This window comes from Salminus brasiliensis, chromosome 11 (genome assembly GCF_030463535.1).
Source record: "Salminus brasiliensis chromosome 11, fSalBra1.hap2, whole genome shotgun sequence".
Lineage (NCBI taxonomy): Eukaryota > Metazoa > Chordata > Actinopteri > Characiformes > Bryconidae > Salminus > Salminus brasiliensis.
The window spans coordinates 14,809,524-14,828,432 of record NC_132888.1 but is presented as its reverse complement, the minus strand read 5'-3'; the positions used below and the strand labels follow the sequence as shown (position 1 = coordinate 14,828,432).

At 38.0% G+C, this 18,909-nt stretch overlaps 1 protein-coding gene across 4 annotated transcripts; it reads right to left on the bottom strand.

Moving 5' to 3' along the window:
• Positions 1-69: 69 nt before the first annotated feature.
• Positions 70-17,423, bottom strand: clip3 (CAP-GLY domain containing linker protein 3). Of its 4 annotated transcripts, none has more exons than XM_072691896.1 (14): positions 17,261-17,423; positions 14,116-14,261; positions 13,101-13,240; positions 10,003-10,096; positions 9,467-9,628; positions 8,747-8,865; positions 7,699-7,995; positions 5,730-5,865; positions 5,416-5,562; positions 5,104-5,238; positions 4,038-4,161; positions 3,689-3,753; positions 3,255-3,327; positions 70-3,156 (listed from the first exon to the last, which is right to left on the bottom strand). In XM_072691896.1, exons 2-14 carry the CDS (start codon positions 14,243-14,245, stop codon positions 3,099-3,101), a joined length of 1,680 nt encoding a protein of 559 aa, XP_072547997.1. In that variant the 5' UTR covers positions 14,246-14,261; positions 17,261-17,423; the 3' UTR covers positions 70-3,098. The 4 variants fall into 4 exon arrangements, with proteins under 4 accessions (XP_072547997.1, XP_072547998.1, XP_072547999.1 ...); XM_072691897.1 differs by having other exon boundaries at positions 70-3,153; XM_072691898.1 differs by having other exon boundaries at positions 7,759-7,995.
• Positions 17,424-18,909: the final 1,486 nt, after the last annotated feature.

Genomic DNA, 18,909 nt, shown 5'->3' with positions numbered 1-18,909 from the left:
ACAGTGCTGTTGTGAAGTGCTTATTTCTCTTGCGATCTTGCTTCAAGAAAGCATGACAGTGTATCTATGTACGAAACATCAAATGTTTATTATCGGTATATCCATTAGTCAGAGTAGAATTCTTAGTTTATGGGATTTAACATGCTAATACACTGCTGATAAAAGAAGAGCACAGTTGTTTTATATATATATAAAGACAGCATGCAGTAGCCTAGTTAGCTAAACAGAACTGACTCCAGCATTTACAATCCTCACAAATCTTTCTTATAGAAGATAAAAGTTCACATGAATACACAAACATGGATATTGTCACCAGGTTGTCCAACTGATGCACATTAAAAAAGACATAGTGAAATTATTAAAATATATCTTTTTGGACGAAAAAATGTTTACAAATTAATCATACCAAATAGGCTACACAACTGGGTAGACTAACAGAACGCAATAACTACTTAAAATGCCATTTTTTCATCTTGATCAGATACTGAGAGGGGAGAATACGGGGAAATGCAATGAAAGATAGTAAATACACTCTGTAATTTACAGTTAAAATATCTCAATCACTTTTTCTTTTGCCATTCAGTGAAAGGTGATTGGAAAAATGAGGAGTGGCTGTGAAATGAAAGCGATGTTGAGTAACAGTTAAAAAAGTCACCCTAAAACAATACACTTGTCACAAATCGCCAGATTCTACCAAATTCAACAATTATGTTTACTACCGGTTATACATTATGGTTTAAGTTTTGCACTCAATCTTAAATGCCTTTTACTAGTCTTATATCACTACAGAGGCGATGGTCGCACTACTACACAAATTCAGCAATACATGAACAACTAGCAGTATGTCGACTGAAAAAAAGAACAAAACGTACAGATCTGATAAGCAGTATGTGTTCATCTTTGCATCCCCTCGCTCTGCAGTGCTCGTCACAGAAAAGGTGTTACACAGAGTGCACAAGCAATGCCAGATGTTATTTTTTTTGTTTCTCTCAGTCTGCCAACAGCTGCAAACCTGGGATCGGAAAGTTAATGTCTCTTAATCCCGCCTGTGATTAAAGTTATAGTTAAGAGAACTGAGCCCAAAGCAGCTTCATCACTAAAGGGCAGAAAGTGACTGGAGCTTTTCTTACTCATGCTGTGCTTAAGTAGACAAGGACACCACCCATATTCACATAGCAAGTTGACGTAGATTAGATATTGCTGTTTCTTCTTTTTTTTTTTTACACTTGTTCACACAGATATAATCACATACTTTTCTGACTATTAGAGTTGCTGAAGTCGATCATTTACAAAACCTTTTCAAATTGAAATGAGATACAGGGAGAGAGAAGGAGCAGGCAGACAAACACGACAGGCATGTGTTTTAGATAATATCAAGGGATTGTTGGGTGATCTGGGTTATGGCTACTTTAAGTTTATGCATACTTTTAAAACACTTTTACCTCAGGAGTGAACCGTAAAAAAGTATTTGCCACTGACACTGAATTACAACAGCTGAAATATACAGTGAGGTGATTTTCCAGTTTACAGACTGGCTGATTAGTTAAGTATTCGTATTCGAATTGGGCAGGTCAGTATAAACTAGGGCCTGATTGATATGAACATTTCACTAATACCGATACCAATAATAAGGGTTTCAAAAACTAAAAATCAATAATGTCAGCCAATATAATTTTATATTTACAAACTGTAAACATTTATTTTAGTACACCAAAAGAAGAGTACTTCAATTTGTATTGCCACACGATTATTAACATTTTGAAGTTAGGTCAACTGGTTATTTTACAGTTTTTACTAAGTGGCATGGTAATCAGTTAACAACTGTCATATTTATTCAACTCATATAAACAGCAGAAACACACGATCTTAAATAACATAAATATAGCAATGGGGAACCACCCAGAATGTCTCAGTATCTATTAATCCCCTAACTTGAACCATGAATTCTTATCAACAGACACATTTTACATGGTTTTGTTACTCTAATCATCGTAGTGTTCTGTTGACCTGTTCAGCCTGCATTACTGTCATATGGTTAAATATGGAGGGTGTGTACCTTTTTTATTACAGATATAGATAAAACTACATCACTATTGGTCGATATTATCAGTAAATTCATATCGGTCAGGTTCTCATATGAACAACGGAACAGAATTTCAACATTATTAACCAAATCTCTGACATTTTCTGACACTGCACCAAATAAAAACTGGTAATTATCTCATAAGGTAAACGTACAGCCTCACACAGTATGCCGATCCACATGTAAACGCTGTCGATGCACACATGCTTGCACAGCAGATGTCAATACAGCTATAATCCACACTTGCACTGGGAACAACAATTAAGATTAAGATTAAGAAGAACAATAAACCCTGTTGTTTTTTTTCCTTTCACCCTGGCAGCGTAAACTTGCGTAAAGGTCATTTGCATTTGTCGTACTACAATGTAATTAAATGGTAGGTGTAGATGCACGTTGTAGGTTATTTAACAACTTTTAGACAGATGTTAACCATCTAAATATGATCAAGTACTTAGTAAGATAACTAATGAAAAGGCATTTAAAAGCTTAGTTCCCTATTGAATACTGAAATTAAGACAGAGTGCACACTCTAGCAGCAGCAGCCATGATATCTTTTAGGCTAAGACTCAGAAAAAGTGTTTTTCTAAAACAAAAACACACACATGCAAAAGTCCACAAAGACATTTAACAGTATGTTTTTGTGGCTTTCATTTTAGGGTGATTTTCAACAACAACATAAAAGACATCTTAACTTAAAAAAAATAATTTAAGGTACTAACAAATGGCTTTTGTTAGGGTTATGTTTCCCTAATTCAGAATTCAAGAAACATTGTTTCGTTATTGTTCGTTTAACAAACGGAATGCAGGACGTTAGTTACTTTACAAGGCACTAGTTTTTGCTAACTGCAGTCAAAGGAGAAAGTTTGGAGAAAGGGGTCACCACAGTTGTGCCTTCGACAATCTGTGGGATTCTCAGAGAAAAGCACAAATGAAGGATGGACAGACAGAGAGAGGATCATTTTGTCATTTTGGGAAGGAACTGAAAGATGGGCAGGAGAAGTAGTGAGCCAAAAGCTTAGGATTGCATTTCCGCACGGAGCATCCAAGGGAACCAGCAACAGAACAGCAACCTGCTGAAACAAAGAAATAGGTCACAGATGTGAACTGAGGGGCGTCTGTAGGGTCCCTGAAATTAGAGGTTATTTTTGAAACACATGCCTGCCCAGCATACCTGGATATAGAACTCTCGGATGTGATGTCTTTGGGAGACCTCACCGCGTTGAAGTTGCGCTTCGGCTGGGACACTGGGGAATAACACCATACATTTTTAGTTGCTAGTGTAATAAAACACAAGAAATATATTAAACACATTTAGTTTCATACTTTCAATACAATCTGATAGATACATCAGATTATAAAAACTACTAACACGGGTTGTTATGCTGAAACCAAGAGGAGGCACTCAATTTACTTTCCTAAACCACAAGCAGATTTGATGTAAAGCTGGTGTGATTGAGCAATAAAGCATATGCTGTATCTTTAAATATGCATGCTAGCATAAAGAAAACCTCTCACAAAGAAGACAGATAAACAGATCCTAAATGAAATACATATCCTAGTTGATGACTGGCAGATGATGAATAAGCTCCTTATCGTTATACTTACTAGTCACCTGGTGGACTTTCTTCACCAGTGTCCCGTCACCCTGGGAATTCTTTGGCCCTCCAATTCTGCAGATTAAAAAGAGGTCATTGATGCTGATGTGCTATATTTGGTTTCACACTGAGAGCACTCTGTTACACAGCAGTGGATATTTCTGAAGCAGAGATTCAGATTAAGATTCAAATTTACATAAGAAAGACAAAACAATTCTTTACTCAATCTCTAGCATTTCCAGTGCTGACTGAAATAGTCTAGTACTCAGATAAATATATTTATTAAATAAAATGATGCAGTGAAATAGAGACCCTTCTATCTTTCTTTAAGTGATTCTGATTTTTAGTCAAGGTCCTACCTCTGGACACGGGATGGCGGAGCAAATACTCCATATTTGGGCAGGCAGGTGAAGTAGCGAACACCAAATACAGAGCCATCATGCTTTCCAGTGGCTTGCTCCAATTCCACACCAAACCAGTAGCCTAGATGTATCCACACAAAAACAGACAGAGTGATCAGCATGCTCTTTTAACTGCACCGCCTCAAATCTGGTACCAGACATTCAGTGCCCAACACACTATAACTGTATCTCAGAGGGTCAAAATACTTAATCACGCTCCACCACAAAGATCCATTAAAGAACATTGGTAACAACCCAATTCAAGCTCATGAGAAATTATATTATTTATTTTATCTGTCAATCTACATTTGAAATCCATTAGTAACAGTATCAGATGATATTTGTTTTGTGTTCACTGAAAGGTCACACAGTTGAATTGATCAGGTATAGTTTTTTTTGTAGTCAAGCTATACATTAGTTTTACTGCAAATTTGTTTGACTTTTGCAATCTGCCTAGTTGAAATTATTTTCAGTAAACTAGTCAAGTTTGGTAAGTCTAGCATTTTAAACTTGAAACTCATCCTTATGAATCGGATCTAAACCCCAAACTAAATTCATTAGGTTAAAAACAATTCTTGCCAACATTCTGTAGTATTTAGTCAATTTAGTCAACAGTAAAACTGTAAGCTTATTAAGTATACTTAAACTTTAGACCTTCTGTAAAATTTGAGGGCTAAACCAAATGACAGCATCACTACAAAAACAAATAACAATGTTTGTTACACACTACAACCAACAGGGGGCAGTTTTTTTTACATATACATTTTCTAACGTGCAAGTCTATTGGTGAATCTCCCATTTCTAATTCTAATTCTCCTCAATTTTTCTCCCCTCCATCTTTCAGTCAGTGACCCAGAAACGAAGTGAATGAAGTCCACCTTCCTTACGGATGTATCAATTATATAAACACGCTCAGGGAAGGGCAGGAGAGATAAAGCTTCCAGAGTGAGGATACACTTGTGCATCCTACCTCAAAGTCTTTTTATAATAGCTTTTGATAAAGGTCTATGGACAGGGGACATACCTGGTGCAAAGTCTGTCTTGCCATAAAAGCGGACAATTCCCTGCTTCTGTCCGGCCACCAGAACCTGGTCTCCCACTTCAACTTTCACTCCATCAGGATCCAAACTGGCCACTGACAGAGACTTCTTCCTCAAGTCTGGAGGAGACAGGTCGAAAAGATGTTTTTTTTAATATGATGTTAAAAAACATCCTTTTAAATATAACGTTTATGTATTAAGATTGTGTTTTAAATGTAAAAGTGTTTTTCTTGGTGAACTATATCACTGCAGTGTGGGGTATGTTGTATGACATGTAGTAAATGAAATTCACTCACTCTTCTCGCGTTCCTTCTCTTTCTTCTCTTTCTTAATCTTGCCTGTGACGCGGGAGAAGTCCATGCGGGGGGTTTTGGGTGTGGAGGTGACTGATGAGGGGGTTTGATCAACAGCTTTACTTATTTTGGAGACCGGGGCAAAGATTCCTGGAAAACAGATTGCAAAAGACTAAATTAAAAAGATCAACACTCCTACACTAATTTACATATTTAACAAACATATAAAAAAAACACTTCTATCAAAAGAAACCAGAAGAAAAGATATAAAAGATGTGTTTACCCAGTTTGGAAAAAAATGATGAAGATGTATTTACCCAGTTTGGGTGGGCAGATAAAATAGCGGACCCCACCCACGCTCCCGTCATTCTTGCCTTCTGGCTCATCCAGCTCAATGCCCACCCACTGACCACTGGCAAACTCAGTGGTGCCACAGAATCGGAGGGTGCCTGTCTGAAAGAGGAAGACAGACAAAGTAAAGATGGATGAATATTCATGGGTTACAAACCCTGGAACCCTGCTTTTTTAGTTTGATATATTTTCACTTTTTAAATATACATTTGTGATTCTCTTAGTCTTAATAGAAACAGCTCTAAATAGCTCATTTACTGCCATCTGCAATCCTCATTTTGAGGATAAGTAACTTACACATTAGTCACAGCACAATGTTAACCGATGCTGGACAGGACATGGTAAATGTTTTTTCTTAACACAAAATGTAATTAATTACTTATAGCTAGTATTTCCTACTTTGTCATACCATAGTGCCACATTTTAACCAGGTTCTTGACTTTGTTTAACCAAGTTCTTGAGTTTTTGATGTCCTCATCATGTTTAAGGTAAAAACAAAAACATAAACTGCTCCCAGATCAGAATTTGTGCTTTGAGAAGGTTACATGTAAAAACAATTGTTACTGACTGCCTCCTTGTTTTGTACAACTTAATGTATAACATAATGAAACTTGTGACTTATACTTGCTGACTCACACCTTACACAAGAAATTCTCCTTAACTAAACATGTCAGTGAGTAAGTTCCTCCTCCATGACTGAGATTTTGCAATGAGCAATGAACTGTTTCCATGGTGAACCCACATAAATCCATAAACCCTGTATATCAATGAAATACAGTCTGTTGAGTGTTAACTCATTTAGGACTTTCATGGACGAACTACAGTTAGGCACTGAACTACTTACATATTTATTAAAATAATGTCAAATGATATTGTTGGTAAATAAAATGATTTTAAGATGTCAGTCTTGTGCACTATAACAGGATTCAGTCAACTTAATTAGAAATAAGCTGAAGATAGGTAATGTAGTTTGAAGAAAGAAAAGCTACAGAAAATAATAATTATAATATAATTATTATTATATTATATAAAAATTATTATATTATTATTAATATAATTATATATAAAATAATTATAGTAAATAGTTAAAATAAATTAATATCCAAAAATTGAGCCAAAACTGATTATCAAAGTCCAGGGCAGAACAAAGATACTACACAAAGAGAATTACGGTTTATGATTTAGCATGAAATATTGACACATCTAAACCAATTTGGTTTGTTTCAATCTAAATTGTACAAGTAACTAGTGCATATAAACCTTAAAAAAATATTCATATGACTGTGATTCCAAGCTTTTTAAAAATAATAACACATTCTGTGATCACTTTAAGAAAACCTTTACCCAGTAAGCATATGTTTTTGATTAGTACAGCTAAAGACTGCTGCCTATCTGGTCAGTTTCTGCTCACAGGAATAATACTGACAGGATAAATTTGGGTGGTGGACAACCCTCAAACTGCGGTGTGGAAAAAACACAGCAGCACACTGTGCCAGACACATTCGTCCCAATACCATACAACCTTCCATACCAATACTACGTCAGGGATACTGCTCTGCTAAGAGTGATCGATCAGCCAGATAACATCTGGCTCACAGCGGTCCTGTGGTCAGAAAGTGACCACTAAAGGACGGGATAGAGGGCGGCTGATAAATTGAGGATGATAACAGATACTCTGCAGGCTGCAACTGTCCATCTGCATAGTGGACATGTAAGGTAGGCCAGGTTACATTGCCAGTGAGTAAAACATGCATAATGCAAGTGTATAATGACAGATAGTGGAAGTGAATGATGTAATTTACTGTGCTTTAATTACCGTACTATAGTACGTAGTGACAACACTGCTATACAGTTGCTACTGTGTATAAATGATTGTGTAAAGTTAACTGTGGGAATGAATCTGGAATGAAAACTACATGGTTGCATTTTGCTCACTTGTTCCTTTTGTTCTTGTTCTTTTTCATTTAACCTTTTATCGCTTTCCTTTTTTCTGACCTTCATGTCATCCAGACTGACACGGTCGCCCAGCTTGAGTCCCAGGGAGGAGAGCATGAGGTTGCCGGGAATGTTGTCGTAATTGGGCAGGGTGACACGGGGAAGGTTACAGCTGAGTGGCACAGCGTCCAACAGCAGCTGCTTCAGCTCTTTAGCCACCATGGCCGCCTCAGCTTTATCTAAACTCATGTCCATGGGGTCAGGAACCACTTCAGCAGGGCCCTGGCCCTTATCATTCTAGAGAATACAGTGGAAAAATAGGGGTTTAGTGTAACCCTGATGTATATGTCAGTTAGAAGTTCAAAATATTAAATCTGTTCTGATACACCATATAAATGTAATCACAGCACTGTGCAAAAGTTTTAGCAGCTGTGAGAATTAGAATAAAAAAGGCAGTAATCTAGGCAGTAAGTGTTTGTTTGCTCAGTAAAACACTAATATTAGAAAAAATATAATGAATACAATAAGTAGTGGTTTTACGTCTTATTGAAACATCTCCAAAATTCTCCTCATGGGAGTTGAGTATTATTTGTAGTTATAATCCAACACCTGGTTTGGTAAATCATTGCTATTTATGTTAATACCTTATGCTCTGTGATTAATTATAATAAAAATAATAAGTATTATTATTATTAATAATAATAATGATGATAATAAGATGACCAATAACTCATATTATTGTAATAACAATAATAACAACAACAATAATAACGGTTACCTAAAACATCTGCGCAGTACTGTATATTATTACATATTTGATAACAGTAATTTAACAAAATCACAACATTGAATTCATAGCTTTGTGCTGATTTTTTATGTTCATAAATAATAAAAACACTATGAAATAATTACAAAAATATTACTGATCTCCGGTTGCTATTTGTGAACAGTAAAATGATACAGATTGATGCTTGCTTTAATGTGTGAGAAATAAACAAACATTAATTCTGATTGACATCAAAAGTTTAACCATTAAACAGGGCTATACCCTGACAGTGGGGTTGGCTCCATGCTCTAGCAGACACTTAACAGCTCCAAGGCAGAGGTTGGAGGCGGCGATGTGCAGGGCAGTGCCATGATAGAAGTCACTGCAGGTAGAGTTCAGGACTGCAGAGAAATAAACAAGGTCAATAAGTATGTTTACAAAAGCCCACTGATTCAATAAAGGGTCTCATAATGAGATGGCCCACTGCTTGCTATCATTATTAGCCACATTATAAGTGGTTAATGTGATGTAAATATCCAAATCAATTCTAAGATTATATGTAAGATTATTAAAATCTGATTCTAAGGTGAATGTAAGCACCACTATATCTGTGGGACTATCTTTATTAGAACAGGCTAGTCCTTCAAATTGCACTAGCACCCCTTGTTAACCTTTAACTGTAAAAACAACACCGTGAAGGCACACAGTAGCAAATCAATGATCAATTCTACACAGTGGAGAAAGAGATCAATACTGAGTAAATGAAACTAGCACAGTGGGGCAAGACTGTGTGAGTATGTAAGCTTCTGATATCAGTCTGTAGGACCTAGAGCATTTTTTCAGACTTTTGAGTTGAATCATCTCTCAGAATTTACTGGAAGGGCACAGCCAAGGAAGCCCAATAAATGAGCTGTAGAGGACACACAGCAAAGCAGTGAAAAGAACATTTTTGTCTCCTCATAAATTAAAGTAGATGGATCCAGTGCATGCAGTCATGCTGACCTCTAGGCTTAGAAGCTTTAAGCAAAACTCTGATGAGCTCCGGCACATCAAAGTATGCCGCATAGTGGAGGGCGTTCATATTAGTCCAACGACTGCGCAGACTCACATCTGCACCCAAAGCAATCAGTTGATTTGTCAGCCTCAGGGCGGCCTCAGGGTCACCTGAAAAGGAACAGTTCGCACAGGAACAGAGTACAATACTAACTAAAAGAATAAATGTTCAGGAAAATATAACAGTGAGGTGCAGAATATGATGACAAAAATAGTAATGATGAACAGCAGCCTACCCATTAAGATGTGGATTGTAAAAAGATCTTCAGGACACAAGAGTTCACCCAAATAAACCATTCATAATAAAAGTTCACACACTGTAAAGAGCAGGTGTTTTTTTCAAATAGTGGATTATTTAGTGGAATCTCAAGGTGAGCTTAGTAGCAACTGTGCTAATTGATGACATAAAGCTTATAGTTCTACAAGAAAATCAGCAAATGACCAGCTGACACTGAGCCACTGTAAGTCCTTGTCCAGTCACTCACCCACTCCGTGAGCTCCGGCTTTGCAGCTGTAGTGCAGGAGGGTCATGTCTGTCAGCCCATCACGGTCATTGACGTGGCACCCACGCTTTAAAATCTGGAAAACAAGATCACAACTAAGTGCTTAAAACTTTTAGAGCGTGCAGTTCCCACAGAAAACAGCACTTCTCTAGATGAGGATGACATTAGTAGGATGAACTCTTCATGTCTAATAATAAAGGATGTGATGAATTAGCAGTGCTGATGGATGCAAGGAGAGAGCTGCTTTTGCTGAGTCATTCATACTGCTGTTTCACTTTCCACTCCACTTTCTGCCAGCCTTTCAGAGAGCTCCACTGAGAATTGGCAGCCATTTTGTGTGTGGTGGAGGGAGGGAGGGGTTGAGGTGAACAGACAAAGCAGTGAGAAACCTGAAGGAGTATAGCAAACTACATACAAAACTCAAAATCAAACCAAAATGATTATCATGTTCATAACTGCAAGAATTTTAGCATTTCAACAAGACAATTTTTAACCCCTTAAAAAGCCTATGGTCCGCCGGCAGGTCGAAGGTGTTATTACAAACCTCTATTACCAGAAAATAGCTCCACTAGTTTGTACAAAAGAACCTAGAGTTACTGAATAATATGCCTTACTGTGTAATAAGCCAGTGCTTTCACTTCCAGACAGCAAGTGAATCGTTTTGCTTTCGCCAAGTGGGTTTGCTTTTGGCTTCAGGAAAGCAGCAAGAGGTGCTTCTCTTACAGATTTGCCCAAATGCAGTGATTTAGAGTGGGGATCAATTTAGATTTCAGTCGGGCTAATGGAAGAGGATTATCACCCTAGCTGTCAATCCTTGCAGCCTGTGTACAGAGTCTCTACTGATAGATTTCAAGAACACTATACATTCCTTTTCCTTAGGGATATACCACTCAGCAATTTCCCCATTTCCTCACAGTCAAACTGGCTGATTTTGGGCAGTTTACAATAAAGATAACATTGTTTCTTAGCTCTTAACGTAAAATTCACATTGTGCCATGACTGGCATTATAGACTGTGGCCTTGACATTCTCTTCACACAGCAAACAATGAGCATGGTGCAAACAGAGTTCAAATGCAGCTGGTTCACATTTATAACATCATAAAACCAGAAAACACCTAAAAAAACAATCATGAATTACTACTATTCATCCTCATATACCAGGAGAATAAGCATTGAGTATGTGAGTAAGAGAGAAAGAGAGAAAGAAGCAGAGGAAGCAAGAGATCAAATCTTGAATGGCTACCTATTAGGGCTGCACAATATATAGTTTCTTATTGTTATCGCAATCAGCCTTGTATCATATATTTTACTCCAATCTTCAAAACACAGAATACATGATTAATACCACGGCCATGTTGGATTATTGACTTCTGATGAACTCAAATATCACAAATATCACCAAATATCACATTTTATTCCCCAATATCATGCACATCTACTTCCTACAGGCCTGTTGTGACAACTTTCTTTTGATGACGTTCCAGAAATAACTGTGATTGAGATATTATTTAAGCAATTTATACCACTGATATATTGATAATACAATAGCATAATAATGCAAAGTCCAACAAACATTTAATTAGTATGAAAAGTCTGACATTGGATTATAAAACATTTTTAAATATCATTAAAATCACGGCTCATCATACAATATATGGATATGACTTCAATCATTTTTGCTGACCACTGATATTGCCCATTGCCATTAAAGTGAATGACCTGGCCTGTCGACTTTGTATAAAAACTGTGATTTTCTTTTTTTGTCTTTAATGGCAATTTCAAGGTCAGCAAAAAATATTGAGGTCATGTCCAAATATAGTATGATAAATCAATAACAGAATTATCTTGGCTAAATTATATTATTATTATCTTGACTAAATTATATTATTATAATCTTGACAAAAAATGATCTTCCAAATCCAGTGCAACTGCTTTTTACCACCAAAAGTCATTTTTGTAGGTTACCGTGTTTTTAAAGTGTGTACTGAAAAAGAAAAATTCACCCTCTGCTCTGGGAAAACAAGTTCTTGACCTTCATCCTCTTCACAGCGCACGTAATGAAAATAGGTTACTATGGCTTCATAACTGGCTTTGAAAAGGCTTAATAACTGAATCAGCTACATATCACAATTTCTCAACCCGAAAATCTCTTTATTCACACTTTGTGTTCACTATTAATTAAACAGTAACAGTTCTTTTGCTAAGTGTAACACAAAAGTCCAGAATGACGACGGTTCCACATACCACATTCCTCCCAGCACCAGAAACCTGACTCCTCTCAGCTGTGCAACAAATCGATACATCTCTCCTACTGCTGCAACAATGGCATTTAGTAACAAACAAGCTGTGCTTTATGGAGAGAGTCTTATTGAAGGTTAAGCCGAAAGGCCACAGTCTTTGTAAGTTAAGCAGAGAATGAGCAATAAGGCATCCTTTAATTTGTGAAAGTCAGTATTTTGATCAGTTGCCTGTGTCACTGCTACTGTACTGCTGCTGTGAGTGTAATGTCATTGGACCTTGGCTAAGTGCAATACAAAATCAATTCAAGGCAACAGTGCATGTAATTGATAAACCGTATGGCAAACTGTAGCTGACAGCAGCAGAATGAGAACCTGAGTGGCAATGAATCAGTGATGAAAGCTTATGATTAAAAAAATGCACAAGCATTTGAACCCATCCAAATGCTCAGATGACATGGCAACTGTATCCTCTTCTGACATACATCATTTCAACCTTTGCTTTTAGACACATTCATATCTCAACACTGTCACACATAAAAACCTGTAATGCTAACAATTACAGGAGAAGGGAAAAAGCCTTCTTAACTTGCAATTGTCAACACAATGTAAAGAACAACTGTCAGAACCACACTGTGATTGAGAAAGAGAAAACATGAAAAAGAGAAAAATGGAGATGCAAGGTTTCTGTGTGATAGTAATAATATATAATATGCTTTAAAAACTGTTCCAGTACTGGGTGTTCTGCATATGGTTACCTACTGCATATTACCACAGCAATCTATTCAGAGCTGCCCTAAAATGCCACTGGTGTGCCTGCAAAGCCAAGGACTGTCTCTTACCTCTTCACCGATGATGTCAATCTTATGTTGGACTTGAGGGACCCACTGTCGGATGATGGCGAAAAGCTCTGGGATGGTGGTGCGGGGATCTGTCAGAATCTCCAAACAGGCCGGGTCATTCGGATCAAAGAATGTGAAAGCTGGAATAGTAAATGAAGAAGGATATGGCAAATTAAATGTTTTCAGCTGAGTGATGGTATATTATTGAAATCTTATGACCTGCAGAGGTTTCCATTTTTAATCAATACCATAAATGTGTTTGTAAAGAGGAGATATTTGAATATGATTTGCATTTTATGAAAAATTTCAATTCTTGCTATTAAATTAACCAGTACTCAAACCTATTAATACGAACTGAAACAGCAAATAGTAGTAAATACAGTAGCAATTCCCTCAATCTGGATGCAGAGCTGCAGTGAAAGCATACAGATTTAGCCAAATGAGACACATGTAGTAGTAAAACAAACTGAGAGCTAGTGTCTCTGTTTTTTCTTTTTGCTGATCTGAAAAATCAATCATAATTTAGCACATCCTTGGTTTTAAATTTTGGCACGGAAAAGATTTTATTTATTCTTTATTTATTTAGTCTTACATTAACAGGAAAGTTCATTAAAAAGTGAATTCATTCATCTTTATTCTCTTTATCGCTACTTAGCAACAACCTTGAGCTAAACTGAAAAGATACATAAGAGTCATTTGATAATTGAGTGACTCATAATCTCTTTCATGGCCTTCTAAATTCACTCACATTTTTATATGGCACATTTGCCATATTCTCTGAATTCAGTATTGTTATATTGTTGTTTTATTCCTGTTTTACTTTTTATGGTGCTATCTGGTCGACCTGAGGAGGATGGGTTCCCCTTTTGACTTTAGGTTCCTCAATACATTCGAACTGAATTGAACTGAATAATCTGAATAATTTATTTAAATAAAATCAAAATAGTTGTTTGTTGAAGCCCTATAGTGTAATGTAATTTAAAGTATTCAATTAATAATTCTTACAGACACCCACCATAGTCTTTGGGGAGAGGGGCCTGGGCAGAAGGGTGGACCATGGGCTTCTTGCGGGGCTCATGGATGGGGCTGGTGAACTCGGAGGTGGGCTGAGCCTCCTCCACCTCAGTGGTGTCCTCTTTAGTCATGCTGTTTTATGTGGGCCTGCAAATAGAACGCACAGGGAGTCAGGCAGCAGGCTGGTGTAAACACTTATTACTAATTCAGAGGCTTGTGACGCCACATAGGTAGCAATAATGACAGTAGAAGAAAAGAAAGGTACAACATTGACCTTTATGTCCAACAGCATATATTGAAGATGCACTACATTCACTCAGAAGGGGAAAGGGACACATTTGTACCTCTGATAGTATGATTACTTTGTCTGTACTTTGGTGAACAAAAATACTTGTACAGTTAGTTGTTCAGCCAGGCTGAAGACCATTTGTCTTAACCTGGTTAGATTTTACACTCTGACCCACACTTTCAACCATTCTAGCAGTTGTTTAAAATCCTGTGGAAGTATTTATATGTATGCAGATTGGTACTAAAGTAGCAGAGCATAAATGTACATGTTTCATAAGATTGTTATAGTCCTGTACCCCCCAGACATTAACCCTCTGACTGAATACACCCTTTGTATACATGTATGACATGTACAATTGTAAAATCGACTCTTTATTATATTTTAGTATGAAATGATCAAAATCTCTTACACAGCCCTAAGCAGATTTGGGAAGCACTGGTAGTCGTCTCATTTCCTGCAGTAATGTTAACAACACTGCTTTTTCAATCTGTCAATATCTAATTTAGTATTCTGAATTTATGTTTTAAAGTATTACGCATTTACATCCTGTCACACAAATAACTGATTTACAATTTTGGCACTGGAGAGATGTTTAGATCTGACTGAGATTTCAAACCAATATTTTGTTATATATTCATTTATACTCCAGAAGAGCAGAACGTTTAGATGGTGTTGGACTACTGCACTCTATCTGCTCTAGCTTTGAGGGAGTTTTTCCTTGCCACTGTCGCCCTTTGGCTTGCTCACGGGGGGTCCTTCATGTTATTTCTTCTTTCTTCTCTGTCTCTGTCCTTTATTAAGTACTAATTATGTAAAGCTGCTTTGTGATGACAACAGTTGTAAAAAGCGCTATACAAATAAATCTGACTTGACTTGACTTGACTATTAATGCTAATCCAGATTCTGTGCCAATTTGTCCATTTTAGAAATGTCTGGAATAGGCAGATATACTGTGTAAAATACAGTATCCAGCACTTTTAGAGAACCTCTCATTTTTAAAGAACCTCTTCTGGTAATTTCAATAAGGCAGTTTTGGTCTTCCTTAGATGTTGGAAACTGGACTTCAAGGCTGTTTATAGGTGTTCATTTATGGGAAGTATCTAAGTAAATGTTTGGCAAGCAAACGAAATTAAAATGTAAATCCCAGCATTTTTGGACGTAACCTCAGTGTCACAGAGAGCCTGTTCATTTTGGAAGCATCTGCTCCATTTGATCTCTGTTCAGATAAATCCTTGCTACATCCAAAAAGGTATAGTCAGATTATCCAGTGATTTTTATGGCTGTTCACTGAAATCTTAGTAATTCAAGCAAATAATCCCAGTAAGAAAATCAAGAAAAGCACTAGGCCTAACATTTCAGGTGTACAGGTTCTTCCTTTGCCTGAGTTTGCTACCTGCCTCAGGTAAGAGAAAGGTATGAATACTGAGTTCTTAAGGGATGGCAGGCTGTGGTGAGTCTCAGATAGTCTGCAGATGTCCTTCCCTGATCAGGCACTAAGTTTAGCCTGCAGTCTGGAGTCTGGTGAAACAGGGAGTGAGTCACTGATCACTGCACTCTGTTAGAGAGGAGAGAACACAAGCCTTATAAGAGGCCACCACGCCATTTTACAGGACTCCAAAGTGGATTTCTATTGTGAGTGACAGGGACTAAATGCACACTACTTACTATACTGCACGGCAGAATCCTTAATTAGCTTTTGATTGTTAATGGGCAGATCTGAAAAGTGGTGCTACAAACATTATCTCAGTGGCCTGGGAGAAGTGTTGTGAGATAGATCTGAATACTGACACAACATCACATCACATCACAACATCACAGGGATAGTCGAAATAGCAAAGGCATGCACTACATGTCATTCAATGTGCTTTTTTACTTCCGCCATACACTTGCCCTGATCCATTGCAATCTCAGGGATAATGAAGCCCTTATACTGTCAATGCATTCATTCATTTCTCTATATATGCTATTTAGGAATTATTTATCTACAGACATGCAGACACAGACACATATATCACACCATATATTTATCAAAAGCAGAAAAATGTGAATATGAATACAGATCACACACATTTGCCCTGAGGCTTTGTTTCTCTGTATTGCATCACATTGAAGGAGATCTTACTGGTGATTCTGCAGAACAGAAATGTACATAAAAAGGCTCTTTGAGTTTAAACTGGGTGCTGGAGCATTCAATTCTCAATAAATAGGCTACCACTTTATCATAAAAAATCTTATGTAATATCCCAGTTATCACCATTACATAACAGTCAGCACCAATAAAAATAAAATAAAAAATGTGGCTAAAATAAGGATACATTAGGTGTTACTGTCAAAATCCCCCGTGGTAAACCTGCATGCTGCTTTATTTATGACCCATTAAAATTCGCCCTTACATTTTTATCGTGCAATTTATCGTACGTGTAAAATAAACAGCTTAGAAAATATTTAACATATAAGCGAATAAAACACCCTGTATTAACATTTGCAGGCTTGTCGGTTTAGCTGGGCTGCTAAAGGAAACCACGGAGCGGAGGAAGCGTGTAGGATAGGTTACTCAACAGTCATTGAGGAGAAACGCCCATAAGCCCACCATCCATCTGCGTTTCAACAACAACCTGCTTTATTTTACACACAAATGAATATCGGGGCCCACGTGATATGGAATATTACATTATAAAAGATGTGAACCTCGATACAATCAAACAACTGCGTTTCTGCATCACGCGCCTCCGTCTTCCTCCCTCTGTGTCAACAAGAGAACATGGATGCTCATCACGCAGTAGAAACAGACAGACAGTCACGCTTCAGCCCTGCACCACGAACCAGCACTGCTTCAGTAAAATAACGTCTGGCTCACCTGATAACAAGCCACAGAATCCACACCTTCCTTTCTCTCTCTCTAATCCTTCGTTGTTTTCAGCTCTGGCTCAGAAAACGGTACAGAGGATGGCTGGACGACGGTGGACTGCTGCCTTCTCCTTCTCCCTGCTTGCGTCACAACTCTGACTCCTGCCTCAACCAATCTCCTGCAAGCTCCATCCCAGCCTGACTCCTGCCTGGACCAATCTCCTGCAAGCTCCATCCCAGCCTGACTCCTCCTGCCTGAACCAGTCTCCTGCAAGCTCCATCCCAGCCTGACTCCTGCCTCAACCAATCTCCTGCGAGCTCCATCCCAGCCTGACTCCTGCCTGGACCAGTCTCCTGCAAGCTCCATCCCAGCCTGACTCCTTCTGCCTGGACCAGTCTCCTGCAAGCTCCATCCCAGCCTGACTCCTGCCTCAACCAATCTCCTGCAAGCTCCATCCCAGCCTGACTCCTCCTGCCTGGACCAGTCTCCTCCGAGGTTCATTCACATTGTCGTCTGCACGCTCAACCAAGCTTGATGCTCATTCTTCAGTCCTCAGAAACTCACTGGGATGCCATTTTCATTTTCAGACACGTTCAGATGCTGCTTACAGTGATGCTGCTTATCAGATGCAGACCTATCATGTGTAACCACTGGTCGGACAGAACTGGATTAGAGGGGAATGCATGCCATCCATAATGCCTGTCTTTTAGAGGATTGTCAGTGATCTGTGTACTTTGTGTCTAATCTGTATAATATGTCACATATCATACACGTGTGCACTCAGCAAGATAAATTCCTCATATGTGTAAAATTCATGATGACACAGATTCACGTTCAGAATATCATCACACAATTGCTGTAATAGCATTCAGACGTCCCTACATCAAAAATACAATGAATGTAGTGATGTAGAAATGTAGCTAGTAACTGAATTGTTCTCACACACACTCCTGGTACTTGATGTAGCAATGGAAGCCAAGGACTAGCTTAAAATGCTGTTAATTTTTAGAATAGTTATTCACTATATAATAGCATAAATGGTGAGGTTTGTGTCTGTGGTCTAGACCGAACTCATGACAATGATTATACTCTGAAACTATGAAACTGCTGATTATTTTTTATTTATAACATTTTTGGTCAGAGATAAAAGCTCTATTAAAGATCACTCCTCACCCCAGAGAGTATAAACTCTTGATGCTACCATGTCTAATCAGTTTTACACTTACTGCTGATTTTGTGAATCTTTTTAATATAATAATGCCACTCACCAATCAGAGGCCCCGCCCCTTCACTGCTCCACAACATTCACACCTTCACCCTCCCTCCATTCACTGACTACAGTACAGTCATGCTTCAGCCCTGCACCAAGAACCAGCACTGCTTCAGTAAAATAACGTCTGGCTCACCTAAAAAACAAGCCACAGAATCCACACCTTCAGGATGGCTGGACGACGGGGGGCGCTGCTTCCCCTTCTCCCTCTCCCTGTTACGTCACAGCTCTGACTCCTGCCTGGACCAGTCTCCTCCAAAGTTCACTCACATGGTCGTCTGCAAGCTCAATAAAGCTCGATGCTCTTTCTTTATTTCTCAGAAACACACTGGGATGCCATTTCCATTTCACTGCTTGTTGAAGTTAGCAAGTGTTTCAAGATTGAGGT

Bases quoted from the DNA above. Each gene is read 5' to 3' on its own strand.
- clip3 (XM_072691896.1), bottom strand. From the start codon at position 14,245: ATGACTAAAGAGGACACCACTGAGGTGGAGGAGGCTCAGCCCACCTCC. The intron at 9,629-10,002 runs GTGAGTGACTGG...GTTCCTTTTCAG, and splicing joins AGCCGGAGCTCACGGAGTGG to GTGACCCTGAGGCCGCCCTG. The intron at 3,157-3,254 runs GTATGCTGGGCA...TCTTTGTTTCAG, and splicing joins TCCGAGAGTTCTATATCCAG to CAGGTTGCTGTTCTGTTGCT.